At 40.5% G+C, this 18,378-nt stretch overlaps 1 protein-coding gene across 2 annotated transcripts in view; it reads right to left on the bottom strand.

Annotated features, from left to right (window-relative positions):
* Positions 1–18,378, bottom strand: part of LOC126198891 (transient receptor potential protein) — a 439,251-nt gene that overhangs the window by 24,043 nt on the left and 396,830 nt on the right. For both annotated transcript variants that reach the window (XM_049935507.1, XM_049935506.1), the window contains exon 20: positions 10,139–10,414. In XM_049935507.1, coding sequence (XP_049791464.1) covers positions 10,139–10,414 — 276 coding nt within the window. The remainder of the gene's footprint in view (positions 1–10,138; positions 10,415–18,378) is intronic.

Below are 18,378 nucleotides of genomic sequence, written 5' to 3'. Positions count from 1 at the left end.
ATTTATTTGATTCCGATGTAGTGACCAACAGTGCACGTCCTATTGGCAAACCTTTTAGCGAGTCAGACAATGACCAAATGGTTACACAAAACGTGACACATGCAGATACACCATCACACAGCACAGAGAATACAGCAACTAATTTTTGGCTGGGATCAAGTTGTAGCATTATTACTACAACTCAAGAAAGAACAAGACGACCTTTTCAAACGACGTAATGAATCGTACAAACAACTTAATGAAAAACAGGACAAACTTAATGAATCGTACAAACAATGTAATGAAAATCTCAAACAATGGAATGAAAAACTAAACAACAGTTTCAAACAGTCGAATGAAAAACACGACAACTTTAATGAACAAAACAAACAACTTAGTGAACAGCCTACAGCCGTTGCCGTGCAACGTCATGATACTAAAGAACAATTACGTGAGGAAATTGAGGCTTGTGCTAGGAATAGTAGCGAAGAGTTACGTGATACACGTGTAGCCACATCGAAATTACTTAGAGATGAAAGTAGTGCAGTCACTGAACAATGTTCTGAAAATGCAACACAGTTAGGCGACGAGTTTAAATTAATGTCAGCAGAACTTTCACGCACTTCGGATGCGAAGGTCGATAAGAAATTTGAACAACAGAACAGCCAAATTGACGAACGTTTTAAAGTGACAGAAATGAAAAATGTTTCACCCTCTAACACGGCACAGCATACGCCACATTCATAATATTTCTCACACTCGCACAGCCAGTGAAACTTAGGTGACTTAGAGAGAGTACATCACTTAGAAGATTCCGAACATACACAGACAAATAGAGTCTCATGCAATCCTGAACCTGCTCAGACACTCAGAGACGATGATTTTAATTACAAACAGTCTCTATCGCTGAGAAAATTTAATGTATGTAAGAATGACAGAACACAGATACATCCTTTGGACTAGATACGACAATTTGCTTTTGTATTTTCATCAGCTTGGCCTGTAACGCAGAAACTAGAATTGGACTGGATACAACAATTTGCTTTTGAATTTTCACCGGTATTGCTTGTAACGCAGAAACTAGAATTGGACTGGATACAACAATTTGGTTTTGAATTTTCACCGGCATTGCCTGTAATGCAGAAACTAAAATTTATTTGCAGCGCGTATTTGACCTCAGGGGATTCATTACACTTCGATGAATATGTGCCGTAGCGTGCACAGGACCCCGAGCCGTAGTAGTGCTATTTCATCTTTAGTTTTCTGCACTGCTGCCTTCTCTTCTACTATCCTTTATATCTATCAAAACAGCTCTTCAACTATCGATCTATCTAGGATTAAGGATGAGTAAAGAAAACCTGACACGACAAGTTTTACCTGAAAGTGACAGTTATTATACGCTCCAGAAATGACAACCACGAGAACTTTGATACCAGACAAAAGTTTAATTATCAGTATCGACAAAATTATCAGCAACAGGAAACAAATTTTGGTAACAACAGAGGGTTTTCCCCACAACAACAACAAAACCAGCCGGTTAGCATACCTAACCAACAATGTAATGTGCAAGGTCAACCAAGCTTTAATGTTTCGCCGCCTACACGTATAGCGTCGGCTCCGCCAAACAGTAACGCACAGCAACAAGGAAATAACTACGTACAGAAAACACACCATTTCAACTCATATCGCAATGCGCCGTATAGCAACGATTATTATGACAGACGTAAAAGTAAAGAGAACAGTTTTCAGCGTACGTTTAATAACAGTCGGTCTTACCAGCAGCATAATCAACCGAAACAACAGATTATCATGAATGAACCAGACAGTAGATATCATCCCGAACGTAATACGCCAGGACGAAATGACAGAACAGTACAAATAGTTGAAATGCCACAGCATCCTCCCGCGAATAACAGCACGTCAGAAAGAATTTGACTAGATACAGTACAGATTGAACCTTCCAGCAACGCAAGCAATACTTTTGACACACAGAATCTTGTTCACGAAAATGTTATTTCTTTTGACGGCATCCGATACACACTTTTGCATGAAAGACAGAATCACAACGTATGTAGACGACATTCTTATTGCAGAAGCTAACTGGTCTGAACATAATCTGATTCGTGAACAACTGTTGCAAACTTTTCGTGCACAAGGACTCACAGTTAATCTTAGCAAATCGCACTTTGGCAAAACTTCTATAAAATACCTTGGACATGTAATTTCAGCACAAGGCATTGCGTCTGACCCGGAAAAACTTCAAGCTTTACGTGACATTACTGTTCCTACGTCGAAGAAACAGCTACGCAGCTTTTTGGGTTTAATTAACTTTTTTGTAAATTTATTCATTACTCTGCTTTAGACACCCCTAGATTATGTCAATTGTCGGGTAAAAACACTATTTAGTCCTGGGATAGCCAAGCGCAGTCTGAATTTGTCAATCTGAAACAAGCTTTGTTGAATGCACCACTTTTATCACATCCAGATTTTCCTAGAAATTTTTCCATTGCCACCGACAGTTCTAACACCGCTTTAGGCGTACACATTTTTCACGAAATTGAAGAAGATGGTTCCACAGCAATTAAAAACATCGCCTTTGCGAGTCGCATTATGTCACCTGCTGAACGAAATTATTCTGTCACAGAACTTGAAACATTATGTGTTGTATGGGCATTTGCGAGATTTAGGCATTTTCTTTATGGAAGACACACTACCGTTTACACGGATCATAGAGCTATACAGTTTTTACTTTCAGCAAAATTTACACATGGCAGGTTAAGGAGATGGAAACTCTATTTACAGGAATTTAATTTTACAATTGTTCATATTCCCGGCACGCAAAATATTGTAGCAGACGCACTATCCCGTTCTCTCAGCAACAATCAGCAAGACATCGCAACCAACTTCTGCCAAGCAAATTTTAGCGTCATGTATATTCAACAAGTTGCATTTGAAAATTTTATTTCGTCATCATAACGAGACATAGCACAAGAGCAGAGTAAAGACAACGTATGGAAAGAAATTAAACACCTTTGGAAAGATAGGAATAATGTTACCATCAGAAACCATTACACTGTACGCAATAACATTCTGTTTCGCCGCTCTCACCGTTACAGCAACAACTGGTTACTATGCATTCCTGACGAACTGGTTAACAAATTAATTTGGTATACTCATTTAAGTTACGCACATTACGGAGCCAGAAAATGTTTTCTTATACTGAGACAGAACTGTTATTTTGCCAACATGGAGAAACGTATTCGACGAGTTTTAGCGTCATGTAAAATCTGCCAGAAAGCTAAGTCAGACACGACTTAACATATTCCTCCGTTACATCCCATTGTACCTGTTAAATTGAGACACATGGCCGCTGTAGACATTTTTGGTCCGATTCCCAGATCTAATAGAGGTTTTTGCTACACCTTTGTTGCTGTTGAACTCACTTCAAAATTTGTTACCTTCACTCCGTTACGCAAAGCTACTGCTAAATCTGTTTCGAAAGCATTTGTAAAACATTTTCTATTTCATGTAGGGCATGTATTGAGAGTAATTTCCGACAATGGACCACAGTTTCGATCTGCTATATGGACACATATGTTACGGACAAGAAACATTTCTCCGATCTATATATCCAGGTATCACGCTTCTTCGAACCCTTGTGAACGACTAATGAAAGAAATTGGTAAACTATGTAGAATATACTGCTATAAAAAACATATTGATTGGGATACACTCATACTGTCATTCCAGGATGTAATTAACTCCATACCAGATGAATCTACTATGCTATCTCCGACTGTTGTATTGAAAAATGTTGAACCACCTAACAAAATTAAAGAATTAGTATCCTTTCCTACATCTCGTCTACTACGACACCATGAAATAACTGACATTGTGCTGAACAACATCAAACGTGCCGCAGAGCGCCGGAGAAGACAGCAAAAACAGGTTTGTACACGCCGTGACTTTCACATTGGACAGAAGATATTAGTATGCACACATTATTTATCCAACAGAGGAAAGAGTAGATGCAGTAAATTTGAGCTTTTATACGCAGGTCCGTATGGAATTCGCAGCATTCCTCACCCCAATGTAGTACACGTCGAAACTTTGAGAAACAGAAAAAGTAAAGGCAATCACCATGTCTCCAATATTAAACCCTTTATTGAATGAACATACTTTATGATTTGTAGCACTATAATGCCATTTGCAGATATTTATATGATCACTTACTGATGATTATCGTATTTTTTCCTGGTAAGTGCCTGGCAAGGTAAGGATAGCAGGTCGCTTTTCTTGTCGTTACACAGCAGACCGTGCACATTTTTCCAGATAAACTTACATATTTTATGACCACTTATGCAATTCTATCTATGTGACTACTTACTGATGATTATCGTATTTTTTCTTTGCAAGTGACCGGCAAGATAAGGTTAGCAGGTCGCTTTTCTTGTCGTTATATATCAGACCGTGCACATTTTCCATTTTTCGTGTATGTATGATTGTTTTCCTGTTTTGTTTGTATACACTACGAAATCTTTAAGATATAACAAACACCAGTTGACTTTGACATTTTGCCTTATGATATCTCAACATCGTGACTATTTTACAATTTTTTACTACTACATTATGATACTCTGTGTACATTTTTTGCACTTGAAAACTGTCTATGTTTTTGACATAATACGTTTTCTGTCATGCTATGCTGTATGCTTAATTATATCACTAGAAACAAGATTTTATTTAATGGGTATATGATTTAAATGCAAGATATTAATCCTTATTCATCATTTTCAGAAAGAAATAACGTGTAAAAGAAATAAATTAAACAAACCACAGTGGATTACTATGAAATGGGAATTTGACCTTCGGAATGAACGAAAGAAAATGGAATACCTTGTGATGAAGAGTAAATGGATAAGAATTAACAAGCATTAACAAGAATATACTATACACATCGTATGACAGCAGTCTTAACTAATTTTTTTTTCTTTCAGACTACGAGGCGATTGATGCAGGCTGTCAGACAGAACTACACATCTTAGTTTTAGTGATGAAATATGCTAGAAATAAGAAACTCTATACTATGAATAGTTGTATGAAGTAAATGGTAATATGAATAATGAATAATGAAGTGTCTTTTTTGCAAATGATAATGAATGATGATGAATAGTTATATTAAGAATATGCTAATATGAATAATGAAGTTTTTCTTTGCAGCTGATGATAGTGATGAAGTTATGGTAATATGAATAATGAAGTTTTTCTTTGCAGATGAGAATAATGATGTTTATATATTTACTGTTAGTTAAGAAATGCTATGCAGTTATTTAAGTATTTGTTGCAGTTCGTTTTGACAGTATGTCTTATATCGCATGGTATAATGACTGAATGTTTTGGAAAGGACAGCTAGAGTACATACATATTCAGTACACGTTTCATTACCTGTTAATTCGAAGTTCACTACTTTTCAGCATAATATGTGATTCTTCTTTCAGCTGAATAATCCATTTTGTATTTTTTCCAGGAGAAGCTATTAATGAAACTAATGTGCTATAAGCAGTTAGTTATTAAACCTGTTCTAGTACTTGCATTTTTTTTACCCATTTGCGTGTGTCATTCATGAATGTGATCACGTATACTCTACTTGTTTCATAACCTTGCTACAGCTGACTCATGACAAATGACGTTACTAATCCTTATTTGCAGCAATAAGTCAAAAGCAAATATTTTCATGCCCCAGCAATTAATTACCGATCCCAACGCAATGCATTGCTGGCACAAAAAAATGTATTACCAGTCCCAAATAATGCAACTAGTTTAAGAGATATTTATAGTACTAAATATAATGCAGATTTCTCAGATGTATTAAATCCATTATATCTATGTATTATTGGACCACAGACCTTGAGTAATAGTTATAGTGTGTTACATTTTAAATATGTCCTATGTCACTTGAATGATGAGTTCTGAGTAATACTGAATGATGTTTTGTAATAATGCATAAATGCTATGCCAATAATTTATGTAAATAATATTTTTGTTATACTCTATAAATGCTATGCCAATAATTAACTCTCATTTTGGATGATGACTTCTGAACAATGCATAAAAATGGTTTGTAACTGGCCAATGAGTGCCAATGATTACTATAATTAGATGAATTGTGTTAATGCTATGCCATTAATTAACTCTTGCTTTGAATGATCACTTCTGAATAATGCATAAAAATGGTTTGTAACTGGCCAATGAGTGCCAATATTTAGTGTAATCAGATGACTTATGAATAATGTTCTGTAATACTCCATACATAGTACAGAAATGTTTAGTAACTAGGCAATGAGTGCCAACAATTACTCAAATCGGTTGATGGACTAGTGTAATTCTCTATGATGGCTAGCATAAGACTTAATGTCCTTCACCTTCTGACCCAAATGCAATATCCGTTTGTCCTGTCCATCCTCATGATCATGGAGCACTATATTAGGATTTTGCACTAATTCTACGTTGGTGAAAAAGTATCAATTCTGCAGGAGTGTGATGTTGACACATCATGCTGTCCACCACCTTGAACGATGGAGATGTTATTATGGTCCCACTGCTTGGTGTACCTAATGTACTACCAAAATGATAACATTGAATATTAATACGACATTTCAGTGTCTTGGCTACACTGATTAATACTTCAGGGAAGAGAACTTCAGATTGTCTCACTTGCTGTTGTGCTTATGTAGAAAGATATGGACTTTCAGTGCAGCTACGTGCAACCTACTGTGCTACAACCATGATGCAATCCTTCCCTTTCCTTTCTTAGTTCTTGTAAAATGGTAGAGACATATACAGTGTGTGTGCACTTTATGTCATTTGTTAATATGTTTTGTACTCATTGCGTATCCTAGTTCTTGTAAAATGATAGAGATATATACAGTGCATGTGCACTTTATGTCATTTGTTAATATGTTTTGTACTCATTGCATATACATTTTGTCATTTCTTGATATGTTCTGTACTCAGTGCATGTGCACTCTATTTCATTTCATGTTCTGCACTTATATATATATGTATGTACTCTGTGTCTGTAAACTTAGTTAATTAAGTAGATTTTAGAAAAATTTGTTGCTCATGGCAAGTCCAATTGACTCACCATCGCTGCCAAATTTTTGCCCCCCCCCCCCCCCCCCCAGTGGAGGGTTATGTAAGAGATCCAAGCAGATGTAATTTCGATGTATTGCTCATGCGCTGCCTGCAATATACAAGGTCTCTGACCAGAGAGCAGTGTTGACTGCAGTAGGAACTGTGTAGCTGTAGCAGTAAGTTGTTGCTAGTCTGGAGTCTGCTCTGGTCTGGTATGGTGTATCGTGTTGGCTGGCCTGGTCGCGGTGCAGCGATGTCGGAGCCTGAGTGTTATTGTATAAGGTAAAAAGCAGCCTCGCACATATGTAGTAATGTTATCTCAAGTCGCATGTAAATGTTTTAAAACTCTCGTAATAATAATCTTCCTCATAAAAAGTAACTTTTAACAACCATTTATTTCAATTTAAAGAATTTACTAATTTCTCCCATCCATGATCATCCCAATTATTGCAATAGAAAAATCAGTTGCTTCCTTTCATAAATGACAGCTAGGTCGGCCAGCATTGCACAGAGCTGTGCCGGAAAAATTTATTGTAAGAGCAGATATATCTGGCGACTTCATTGAGGTAAGAATTTATCCTTTTTTTATTCAGAATGATCTTTCAGGGCCATGGCGCAGCACTGCTGTCGTCCAAAATATACCAGGTTAAATTCACAGTGAATTATTGAAAAGTCATAAGTGAGCGACAATTTAATTGAGAGGTTAGTTACATTGTTTTATTACCAGGTTATTGAATTCATTTTTTTATTGGGACGTTACACTGAATGTGAACGACATAATTATAATTTTTACTGTTGAGAGGTTTAGACATTTTTCTGTTTTGAGCTTACACTAAACGTGAATATTATTTATGTTAATATTTTCTGTTTTGAGATTACGCTAAATATGAATGAATTTTGAGCTTGGATTAAATCAGAAAGAATTTTGTGTGGAGGTTAATGTAAATGAATTTTGTAGGGAGGTTACACTGTGAAAGAATTTTGTTTTGAGGTTACACTAAATTAGAATCATATTTATATTAATGAGTTTAAATTATTGTGGGGAGGTTACAATGTGATCTCAAATGATGTGATGTGGCTTTTGTGAGTACAATGATGTCCTTAATTTTTTGTACCAGCTCCTCAGTGTTGTGTATGCTTCTGTTATTTATGTATATGTAATGTACCAGCCGTAAAAACACAAAAGAGCATTAAAAAGTAACACTGTCTGTGAGTGAAAGAGGATGGAGTAGGCAGTTTTTGTGGTGTGCTCTGTAATGCCACTAAGTATTAGATTAATGTGGAATAATGAGAACATGTAAGCAGAAGTCTTCATGCAGGCAAGGTAAAGATGTTAAATATTTATCACTCTTGTTTTGCCAGCACGTTAGTGTAGATGAATTGGCTGATAATTTGTAATTGTTTAGTAACCCCAGAAAGTAGGTAAACTGATTTGATGAAAAGATATTCCCCATTTGTAATATTTCTAAGATATGTTAACAAAGGTATATGTAATCTCATGATTTGTATTTTCGCTTTTTTAGTGAGGTCAGATAATAATTGCTGCTTAAATCTCCTTGTTTGTCAGTCAAATAGTAAATATGATGTAATTTTTCTGAGTAGTGTAATTTCAATTCTTAGATGTTTTGAAAAGGCAAACTAACTTTGGAATATAATTTTTACTAAAAACTCAGTGTCAGTAATTTACTACAATCAATACTGCCTCCCTGTCCAGGCCACATGTTTTTCAAAGACATTGGATTTTTCTTAAATGTTTTCATTTATCACCCAAAAGAATTTCATGTACATTTAAAAGTATTACGGCCATCATTGCACACTGCTGAGCCTGTAGCTAGCATATTTTATATTATCTTTATGAGAGACCAGAATATATAGCAATCCTCCTTTGCTCCTTTAGAGGTAAGAGAATTTAATGTATGTGTTATATGCTCAGGGACTATTATCAGTTTTGAACAGGGCCAAAGGATTCAGTGCCTAAAGGGCTGAAGGTATTTTGCAGTGACTGTATTTCTTTGATGGTATTGGGAGTTGCATTGCCAACTGAGTTTGTATAAAGATTTTGCTAACAATAACACAGATTAATTACACCACTTGCACTTACAACATGCTACATGATAACTTGAGTTTTGTATCCAGTTCACAGTCATGCATTAATTCAATAATATTTAAAGAACATTATACTTTCATTCAATGTAATCAGAAGAATATTTTTTAAAAGAATGTTACAAAGTTCATTTTCAGAGACCAACTCAATAATTCATTGAAAAACAGTATTATGAATCTCTTCTGTCGATTTTGATAAATGGGGAGTATTTTAACACTGGTATTGTCTGCGATTAGTGTGTCAAGTGGAAAGTCATTCACATACATAAAGAATAGAAGTAGGCCCAAAACTGAACCTTGTGGGACTCACTTCATAGGTTCTTTCCAGTCTCTAAAATCTTCTCTATTTCTGTCATTGTTTGCATTATTCAGCTCAACTTTTTGCATTCTGCTTGTTTAGTATGATTCCAATCAGTCTTTTGTAAAGCGATAAATTCGATAAAACTTAATTTTTTCTAAGTGAGTAACATGATATATGCAGTGAGTGATTGTATTCTCAGTCTGGAATCCAAACTATAATGTACTAAGTAATATGTTTCTGGTTAAACGTAAAATTACTCTTGAATGCTTTACTTTTTGAAATACTCTGGAAAATGGTGTCATAGATGTATGAAGCATGAAGCTGCTGTGTGGTGTACTCATGTGTGTAGGGGGGCGGGGGGGGGGGGGGCGAGCGCAGACTATGTAGAACACCTGAAGCATTAAAAGTATTCCTCTATTTGCTATTAATCCAGTGTCGAAACCTATCGGTCTGACGGGGAATGATGACTGTGCTTGTCTCAGATGGTGTCTGTAACCTCAGGGGCTTGTACAGCACTAGTTAAAACAGAAAAGTATGGTCACAGAGTGAAGTATAAATGGAAGAATGAGAAGAAGCTGGCAGCGGTATTGCTAGTGGCATACCTGCGCCTGTTTTACGGACCTTTGGCTGAGGCGTCGGGCGGCGGGGACGGCGACGGCGTCGGCCGCTCGAGGACGATGTGTGGCGGCGAGGTGGGCGTGGGGCCGCGCGGCGAGCTCTCCTCCTCCTCGGGGATGGGCGTGCGAGACCGGAAGTCGCGCGGCGGCACCGCCGGCGGCTCCGGGGACGGCGTCGACGGCGGGGGCGGCGGCGGCGACGGCGTGGGCGGCGCCGGCTTGGCCACGTTGTTGGCCTGCAGCGCGGGTCGCGGCCGGGGCCTCTGGGCGGCGGCCGGCGCTGCGCAGCAAGGGGCGGGCGTCAGCCTGCAACAGCGCGCGTTACCCACGTCCCCCGGACCTCCACGTGCCGTGGCCCGCAAGGCCGGAAACGAAGGAGTCGAGTACGAACCAGTGAATGTCATGAAATACATGAGATATATTCGCAGTTGCGAATAAGGACGACCTTCAGCTGTATAATGGAATGGCGACAATGAAAATTTGTGTCAGATCGGGAATGAAACCGGATTTTCCTGCTTACTAATTAGACTGTTCGTCACGACTTAGGCCCAGACTCGAACTACCATATGTCGTCAACCACGTATTTAGAACTCGTACGCCTTTATGAACCGGGTGATCAAAAAGTCAGTATAAATTTGAAAACTTAATAAACTACGGAATAATGTAGATAGAGAGGTAAAAATTAACACACATGCTTGGAATGACATGGGGTTTTATTAGAACAAAAACAAAAAACCATATAGCTAGACGCGTGAAAGATCTCGTTTGGTGATGATCGTGTGCTCAGCCGCCACTTTCGTCATGCTTGACCTCCCAGGTCCCCACACCTCAGTCCGTGCGATTATTGGCTTTGGGGTTACCTGAAATCGCAAGTGTATCGTGATCGACCGACATCTCTAGGGATGCTGAAAGACAACATCCAACGCCAATGCCTCACCATAACTCCGGACATGCTGTACAGTGCTGTTCACAACATTATTCCTAGAGTACAGCTATTGTTGAGGAATGATGGTGGACATATTGCGCTATTTCCCGTAAAGAACATCAGCTTTGCTTTGTGTTACTTTGTTATTCTAATTATTGCTATTCTGATCAGATGAAGCGCCATCAGTCGGACATTTGTTGAAATTTTGTACTTTTTTGGTTATAATAAAAACCCATGTCATTCCAAGCATGTGTGTCAAATTGTACCTCTCCATCTACATTATTCCGTGATTTATTCAGTTTTCAAATTTATACTGACTTTTTGATCACCCGGTATATTCCCGCACAGGGGAAATATTTTAATTGACAGTCGCTTGCCCGGTATCGGCAGATAAATGCGGTACTGCAATGTCTTTGTTGTTCAGAAGTACGATTCACTGTTCCTTCGGACATGCATGCAGGAGTGCATGATCAACACAGGCACTGCAGTGTCGTATTTCTGCGCCGATACCGAAGAGCGATTTTCATTTAAAAGTTGCTCCCCTGTATAGGAATCACGCAAAGTGTGTATGAATATAGGTTGTCACGCACGAACGATCACATACGGAAGCTTGGGTCTGGCCGCCAGCCGTACACGGGGAGCCAAAGCCGTTAAGGCTACTCGCGTAAAACGAAAAATCCGGGTTCGACCTTCGGTCCGGCATGAATTTTCACTGTCGTCATTATTTTATCCAGCTGATGGTTGACCGTATTCGGAACTGCGAATACATTTCATGTAGAGGGTGATTCACGAAGATATGCAAATATATTAATATGTTATCCTACAAGTAAAAATAGAGAAAAAGATTCATATAAGCGTAGGTTCGCAGATGTTTAGTTACGGAGTTAAGGCTAATAAAAGGTTTTTCCTGAAATTTAGCAACTTCACTAGTATGAAGCCATCGAAAAACTGTATGAGGTTACAGTAAAGCACGATTTCCATTTATTTTGTTGTTATTGGTCTGGTGAATGTAATAAAACGTGTCCCAGACGTGTATCTGCAGTACTTTTCTAGAACATCCAGAGAAGCAAAGAAGTAATTTCGTAAAATTTAATTTATTAACTACTTAGTGCAGTTTGTTTTTTAAAAGTCCAGACAATTGTATAAAGTTTTCAAGAGAAGTTACAGAGAATTTAATTTTGGAAAAACGATGGTAATAACGTTAACTGAAACTGTATGAATGTGTCAGATAATCTGCTTTTATTAATACCAAACTACAACAGTTACTATGCGGTTTCATTGTTATTCTGTTCTTTCACTGAACAGAAAACTAACTCGTTTGAAGGTTAGGAAACGACTGAAACAACTCACTAACGGTTGCCAACAATGACATAAACGATTCTGCATTCTTAATGGAAAGTAAACAAATTTACTTGTAAATAATCTTCCCTTCTCTGAATGTTTTGGAAAACTACTGCATATACACGTCCGGGACATGTTTCATTAGATTCATCAGACCAATAACAAGAAAATAAATGGAAATCGTGCTTTACTTTAACCTCATACAGTTTTGCGATGGCTTCATACTAGCGAAGTTGCTAAATTTCAGGCAAAATCTTTTATTAGCCGTAACTCCGTAACCAAACATTTGCGGACCTATGTTTATATGAACTTTTTTCTTTAGTTTTACTTGTAGAATAACGTATTAAAATATTTGCATATTTTCGTGAATCACCATGTATATTAAGATTCCGAGAGAAACTAAGCTTTACGGTAACCATTCCCAACATAGCGAAGAACAAAAATCTGGAAACAGATTTCGGTTGTCATGATTCTGAGAGCAGTTAACACTTTACTCAAGATGGCAGCAGCCGAGAATTGCTGTTTAAGTTTCAAGCGAGCGTCTTCTTGCTCGTGGGCTGCGTGGAGATACATTGGGACCAGCCGTTTCGATTATTGAGCCTGAGACAGGATAGGAAACTTCTGTGGCAAAAAGAATATGGACAGTTGCTGTGTCCAAGCAGGCAAGCTCTGGCCCGTTGCCCTTCCACGTAGTTTGTAACGGCACTATTTTTTCAAGGCACTGGCTTACGAGAGTGTAGCGCCCGTCACCCATGTAAGGTCTGGCCATCACCACGCGTGGCCCCTTTCTGTTTAACCTGGAGACCGACACGCAGCTGCAGCCTTGTCATCCTCTCACTGCAGGCATTTATCGCCGTGCAGTAGTAGTACTTCAGCTGTTCATTTCTCCGAACAAAACATAGCAACGTCGTTCGAGTTCGCTCGCCGTTTTATTTTGTTCTCGTGGTGGGTGCGTGTATTTTCGATATTTGATTGTGGACCAGCGATTCCAGCCGAGCGGTAAGATTAATCCAAGTTCCCCCCTCCCCTCTCTCCACCCCTCCCCCTTTGTCATCTTGATCTGGTACTCTGGACTTATGATTCTATCCCCGAGTTGACCTCGACTGCACGGGCCTCGTTCTGATACAGTTCATGAAGCCTGTGTAGTCAGAGAAGGCTGCCCTCAGCTTAATACTGTTCCATTCTGATTTCAGAATATTTCCTTGCTGTATTACCCCTAAAGCCTATCAGTGTTCTTACACTACTTGCCATTAAAGTTGTTACACCACGAAGATGATGTGCTACAGACGCGAAATTTAACCGACAGGAAGAAGATGCTGTGATATGCAAATGATTAGCTTTTCACAGCGTTCACACAACGTTGGCGCCGGTGGCGACACCTACAACATGCTGACATGAGAAAAGTTTCCAACCGATTTCTCATACACAAGCAGCAGTTGACTGGCGCTGCCTGGTGAAACGTTGTTGTGATGCCTCGTGCAAGGAGGAGAAATGCGTACCATCACGTTTCCGACTTTGATAAAGGTCAGATTGTAGTCTATCGCGATTGCGGTTCATCGTATCGCGACATTGCTACTCGCTTTGGTCGAGATCCAATGACTGTTAGCAGAATATGGAATCGGTGGGTGCAGGAGGGTAATACGGAACGCCGTGCTGGATCCCAACGGCCTCGTATCACTAGCAGTCGAGATGACGCATTTATACGCATGGCTGTAACGCATCGTGCAACCACGCCTCGATCCCTGAGTCAACAGATGGGGACGTTTGCAAGACAACAACCATCTGCACGAACATTTCGACGACGTTTGCAGCAGCATGGACTATTACCCTTGACGCTGCATCACAGACAGGAGCGCCTGCGATGGTGTACTCAACGACGAACCTGTGTGCACGAATGGCAAAACGTCATTTTTTCGGATGAATCCAGGTTCTGTTTACAGCATCATGATGGTCGCATCCGTGTTTGGCGACATCGCGGTGAACGCACATGGGAAGCGTGTATTCGTCATCGCCATACTGGCGTATCACCCGGCGTGATGATATGGGGCGCCATTGGTTACACGTCTCACTCACCTCTTGTTCGCATTGACGGCACTTTGAACAATGGATGTTACATTTCAGATGTGTTACGACCCGTGGCTCTACCCTTCATTCGATCCCTGCTAAACCCTACATTTCAGCAGGATGATGCACGACCGCATGTTGCAGGTCCTGTACGGGCCTTTCTGGATACAGAAAATGTTCGACCGCTGCCGTGGCCAGCACATTCTCCAGATCTCTCAGCGATTGAAAACGTCTGGTGAATGGTGGCCGAGCAACTGTCTCGTCACTATACGCCAGTCACTACTCTTGATGAATTGTGGTATCGTGTTGAAGCTGCATGGGCAGCTGTACCTGTACTCGCCATCCAAGCTGTGTTTGACTCAATGCCCAGGCGTATGGAGGCCGTTATTACGGCCAGAGGTGATTGTTCTGGGTACTGATTTCTCAGGATCTATGCACCCAAATTGCGTGAAAATGTAATCACATGTCAGTTCTAGTTTTCTATATTTGTCCAATGAGTACCCGTTTATCATCTGCATTTCTTCTTGGTGTAGCAGTTTTAATGTCCAGTAGTGTATTACTGTAGTGAAAACCTACCACGTATCCCTCTAGTAGCAGGAACTTTGCTGACCCCTTGCACTGTCGGTCACTGTATATGAAATCAACGAAAATCTCAGCGGCCAGTTAACATTTATCTCGTCCGAAAACTGGGGAAAGTTCTTCTCATTTACGTCGCCTGGGGTTGCGAGAGCTGTGTGAGACAGCAAGCGTGTGGAGGCGCGACCTGAGTCTTTCACTCTCGACGTTGTTGTCACATTACTTTACAGAGTAAAACTAGGATTTTTAATCAGAACCCCGGCCTTTCAACGGCTGTTCGCTAGCCAACTATGCTATCCAAGCAACTTTATTTGAGTAGTTTATAGACTGTGAACGGCTTAGCTATACGCTACTCTCTCAGGATTGCTGGACCAGCAGAGTAATTGGCTACGTGTACATATGGTCATTTCTTCGGTTACATGTGGAAGGAAGCAGTAAGTTGTTAGGACCTTCTAATAATGTTTACAGAACCTTTACGGATGACACACAACGTCTAAAACACCAGAGGTGGATGACCTACTCCGTGACACTCTCACGAGAACTAAACGATCCCATAGCAAAACGTGCAGATGTCTTTTGAATCTTCTATATGTTCTCTATTATTCCTGAGGTACTACTCAAGTTAACTAAACATTGCCTTAGAATTTTTACAGTGTATCCCTGCCTGGTACCTGTCCTTCCTGCAACATGTTGACATTACATTTTAAATCCCTATAGCCTAAAGCTTCTAGAAATTTTACGATTGCGAGCGTTCCCGGTTGATCTTGAGTGGCGCACTCAGATTATAAAGGGTGTATCAGTGTATTTTCCGTTAATGCGTAACCGATCTCCGTACACGCACACCTGGGCAGTTTGGCTCCACTCGGAAGTGGGTGATTCGAATCTTTTTGGTGGAAAAAATTTTCATCAAGAGTAGCTTGTCGCTAAGGGTAGTACAGATGGTAACGTTAAGTTTCGGATCACTAGCCTTCGTGCCAATCTGCTGGATTAAATTCCAAACCTCTCCACAGAGTCTCACGGAGTGAAGGCATGGAATATTGTTAATGATGATCCGCTCGTTAGATGGAGACAGTAAGGTCTGCTCCCCCTTCTGTGCTTTCAGAAAGATGTGCCTGTGTATCGGAATTGAATTTCACTCTCTCCCGTCTCTCATCACCATATATACCGAATTAAAACCTATAACAGTCACCTATGCCCAACAGATAAACGTAATGGAAGATTTTCACATACCGCATGGAAAAGGGCAGTGGAGCGTGGGAGAAGGAAACACTATCCGATGAGGACGCTGAACAGCTCCCAGGGGTCTACCTCATAAGAATTCCACACGAATTCCTCTTTCTTTACGCTTAATACGGTTCAGTACTTGCGTTGATGGGCAGCTTCCACTCTCTTGTCCTCCGAGTATTGATCCTCTGTACGTCTTCCTACATTTCGCAGGATGATTCAGAGCCCGCATCTCGTGGTCGTGCGGTAGCGTTCTCGCTTCCCACGCCCGGGTTCCCGGGTTCGATTCCCGGCGGGGTCAGGGATTTTCTCTGCCTCGTGATGGCTGGGTGTTGTGTGCTGTCCTTAGGTTAGTTAGGTTTAAGTAGTTCTAAGTTCTAGGGGACTGATGACCATAGATGTTAAGTCCCATAGTGCTCAGAGCCATTTTATGATTCAGATTGGTGAACAAGCAGAATAGAAGGAGTTGCAGTTAAGAACGAATCGTCAGGCGGATTGACAGACACTCATGCCCACAAACACTTACTTGCCATTTACTGGTTGGCGTCAGGGTAATTTAGGGTACTACCTTTATTCGGCACCTTATACTGAGCAAACGTCCATTCACATACTAGCATCCATTCACAACATTCTGCGTACGAAAAGCAGAAGTGCGCGAACGTCCATCACACAGTAGCGTCTATTCAAATCATTCTGCGTATAAAAACCAGAAGTTTCCAAATTACAGTAAATTCAAAATATTACAAAACTAGACATGACGCAACGTAGAACGGGTGTGCGCACTTAGCACTGATTGTGGTGTTGCACATTACTGTCAGATAGAAAGGCTACCCGTTACGAACGTGTTGACTTAGCCCCGAACGTGCTGCAAACTTTAAATTGTAGTTTTTACACATTCGTGTACGACTGGAAATAATCGTTTCGATCTATGAAGTCAGTTGTTCGATACTGAAATAAGAATATTTACATCGCACTGTGGCTTAATTAATTAATAGTTACTGGTTCCTTAAGATCTCTGTCTTTGACATTTAACTACTAAAGTTAAGAATTAATTATCAATAAGTGCTGAATTTTTGGCACTGATATCGCCATTAATCAATGTTCGTTCTCTCTTTCAAGTGGCAACTCTTCCCACTGTCCGTTTGCAGCTGGCTACTTGATACTGATCTGAGACACATGCTCTCGTCTCATAAGAGGCATACTACCCGAGTTCTTGAATAAATGTTTATTTATTGCACGCAAAACGGTTCCCGTCAGATCACCGAAGTTAAGCTCTGTCGGGCCGGGCTAGCACTTGGGTGGGTTCCCATCCGGTCTACATCTACATCTACATTTATACTCCGCAAGCCACCCAAAGGTGCCACTGTCATTACCTCCCTTTCCTGTTCCAGTCGCGTATGGTTCGCGGGAAGAACGACTGTCTGAAAGCCTCCGTGCGCGCTCTAATCTCTCTAATTTTACATTCGTGATCTCCTCGGGAGATATAAGTAGGGGGAAGCTATATATTCGATACCTCATCCAGAAACGCACCCTCTCGAAACCTGGCGAGCAAGCTACACCGCGATGCAGAGCGCCTCTCTTGCAGAGTCTGCCACTTGAGTTTGCTAAACATCTCCGTAACGCTATCACGGTTACCAAATAACCCTGTGACGAAACGCGCCGCTCTTCTTTGGATCTTCTCTATCTCCTCCGTCAACCCGATCTGGTACGGATCCCACACGGATGAGCAATACTCAAGTATAGGTCTAACGAGTGTTTTGTAAGCCACCTACTTTGTTGATGGACTACATTTTCTAAGCACTCTCCCAATGAATCTCAACCTGGTACCCGCCTTACCAACAATTAATTTTATATGATCATTCCACTTCGAATCGTTCCGCCGAGCCGAGCCCTGTTCACAAGCAGGGTGCACTCAACTCGTGTGAGGCAAACTGAGGAGCTACTCGATTGAGAAGTAGCGGCTCCTGTCTCGTAAACTGACAAAATAGCCGGGAGACCTGTGTGCTGACCACATGCCCCTCCATATCCGCAGCCAGTGACACCTGTGGGCTGAGGACGACACGGCGGTCGGTCGGTGCCGTAGGGCCACGATAGCCTGTTCGGGTGGATTTTAG

Source organism: Schistocerca nitens, chromosome 8, assembly GCF_023898315.1.
Source record: "Schistocerca nitens isolate TAMUIC-IGC-003100 chromosome 8, iqSchNite1.1, whole genome shotgun sequence".
Lineage (NCBI taxonomy): Eukaryota > Metazoa > Arthropoda > Insecta > Orthoptera > Acrididae > Schistocerca > Schistocerca nitens.
This window is presented reverse-complemented; position numbering and strand designations above follow the sequence as displayed.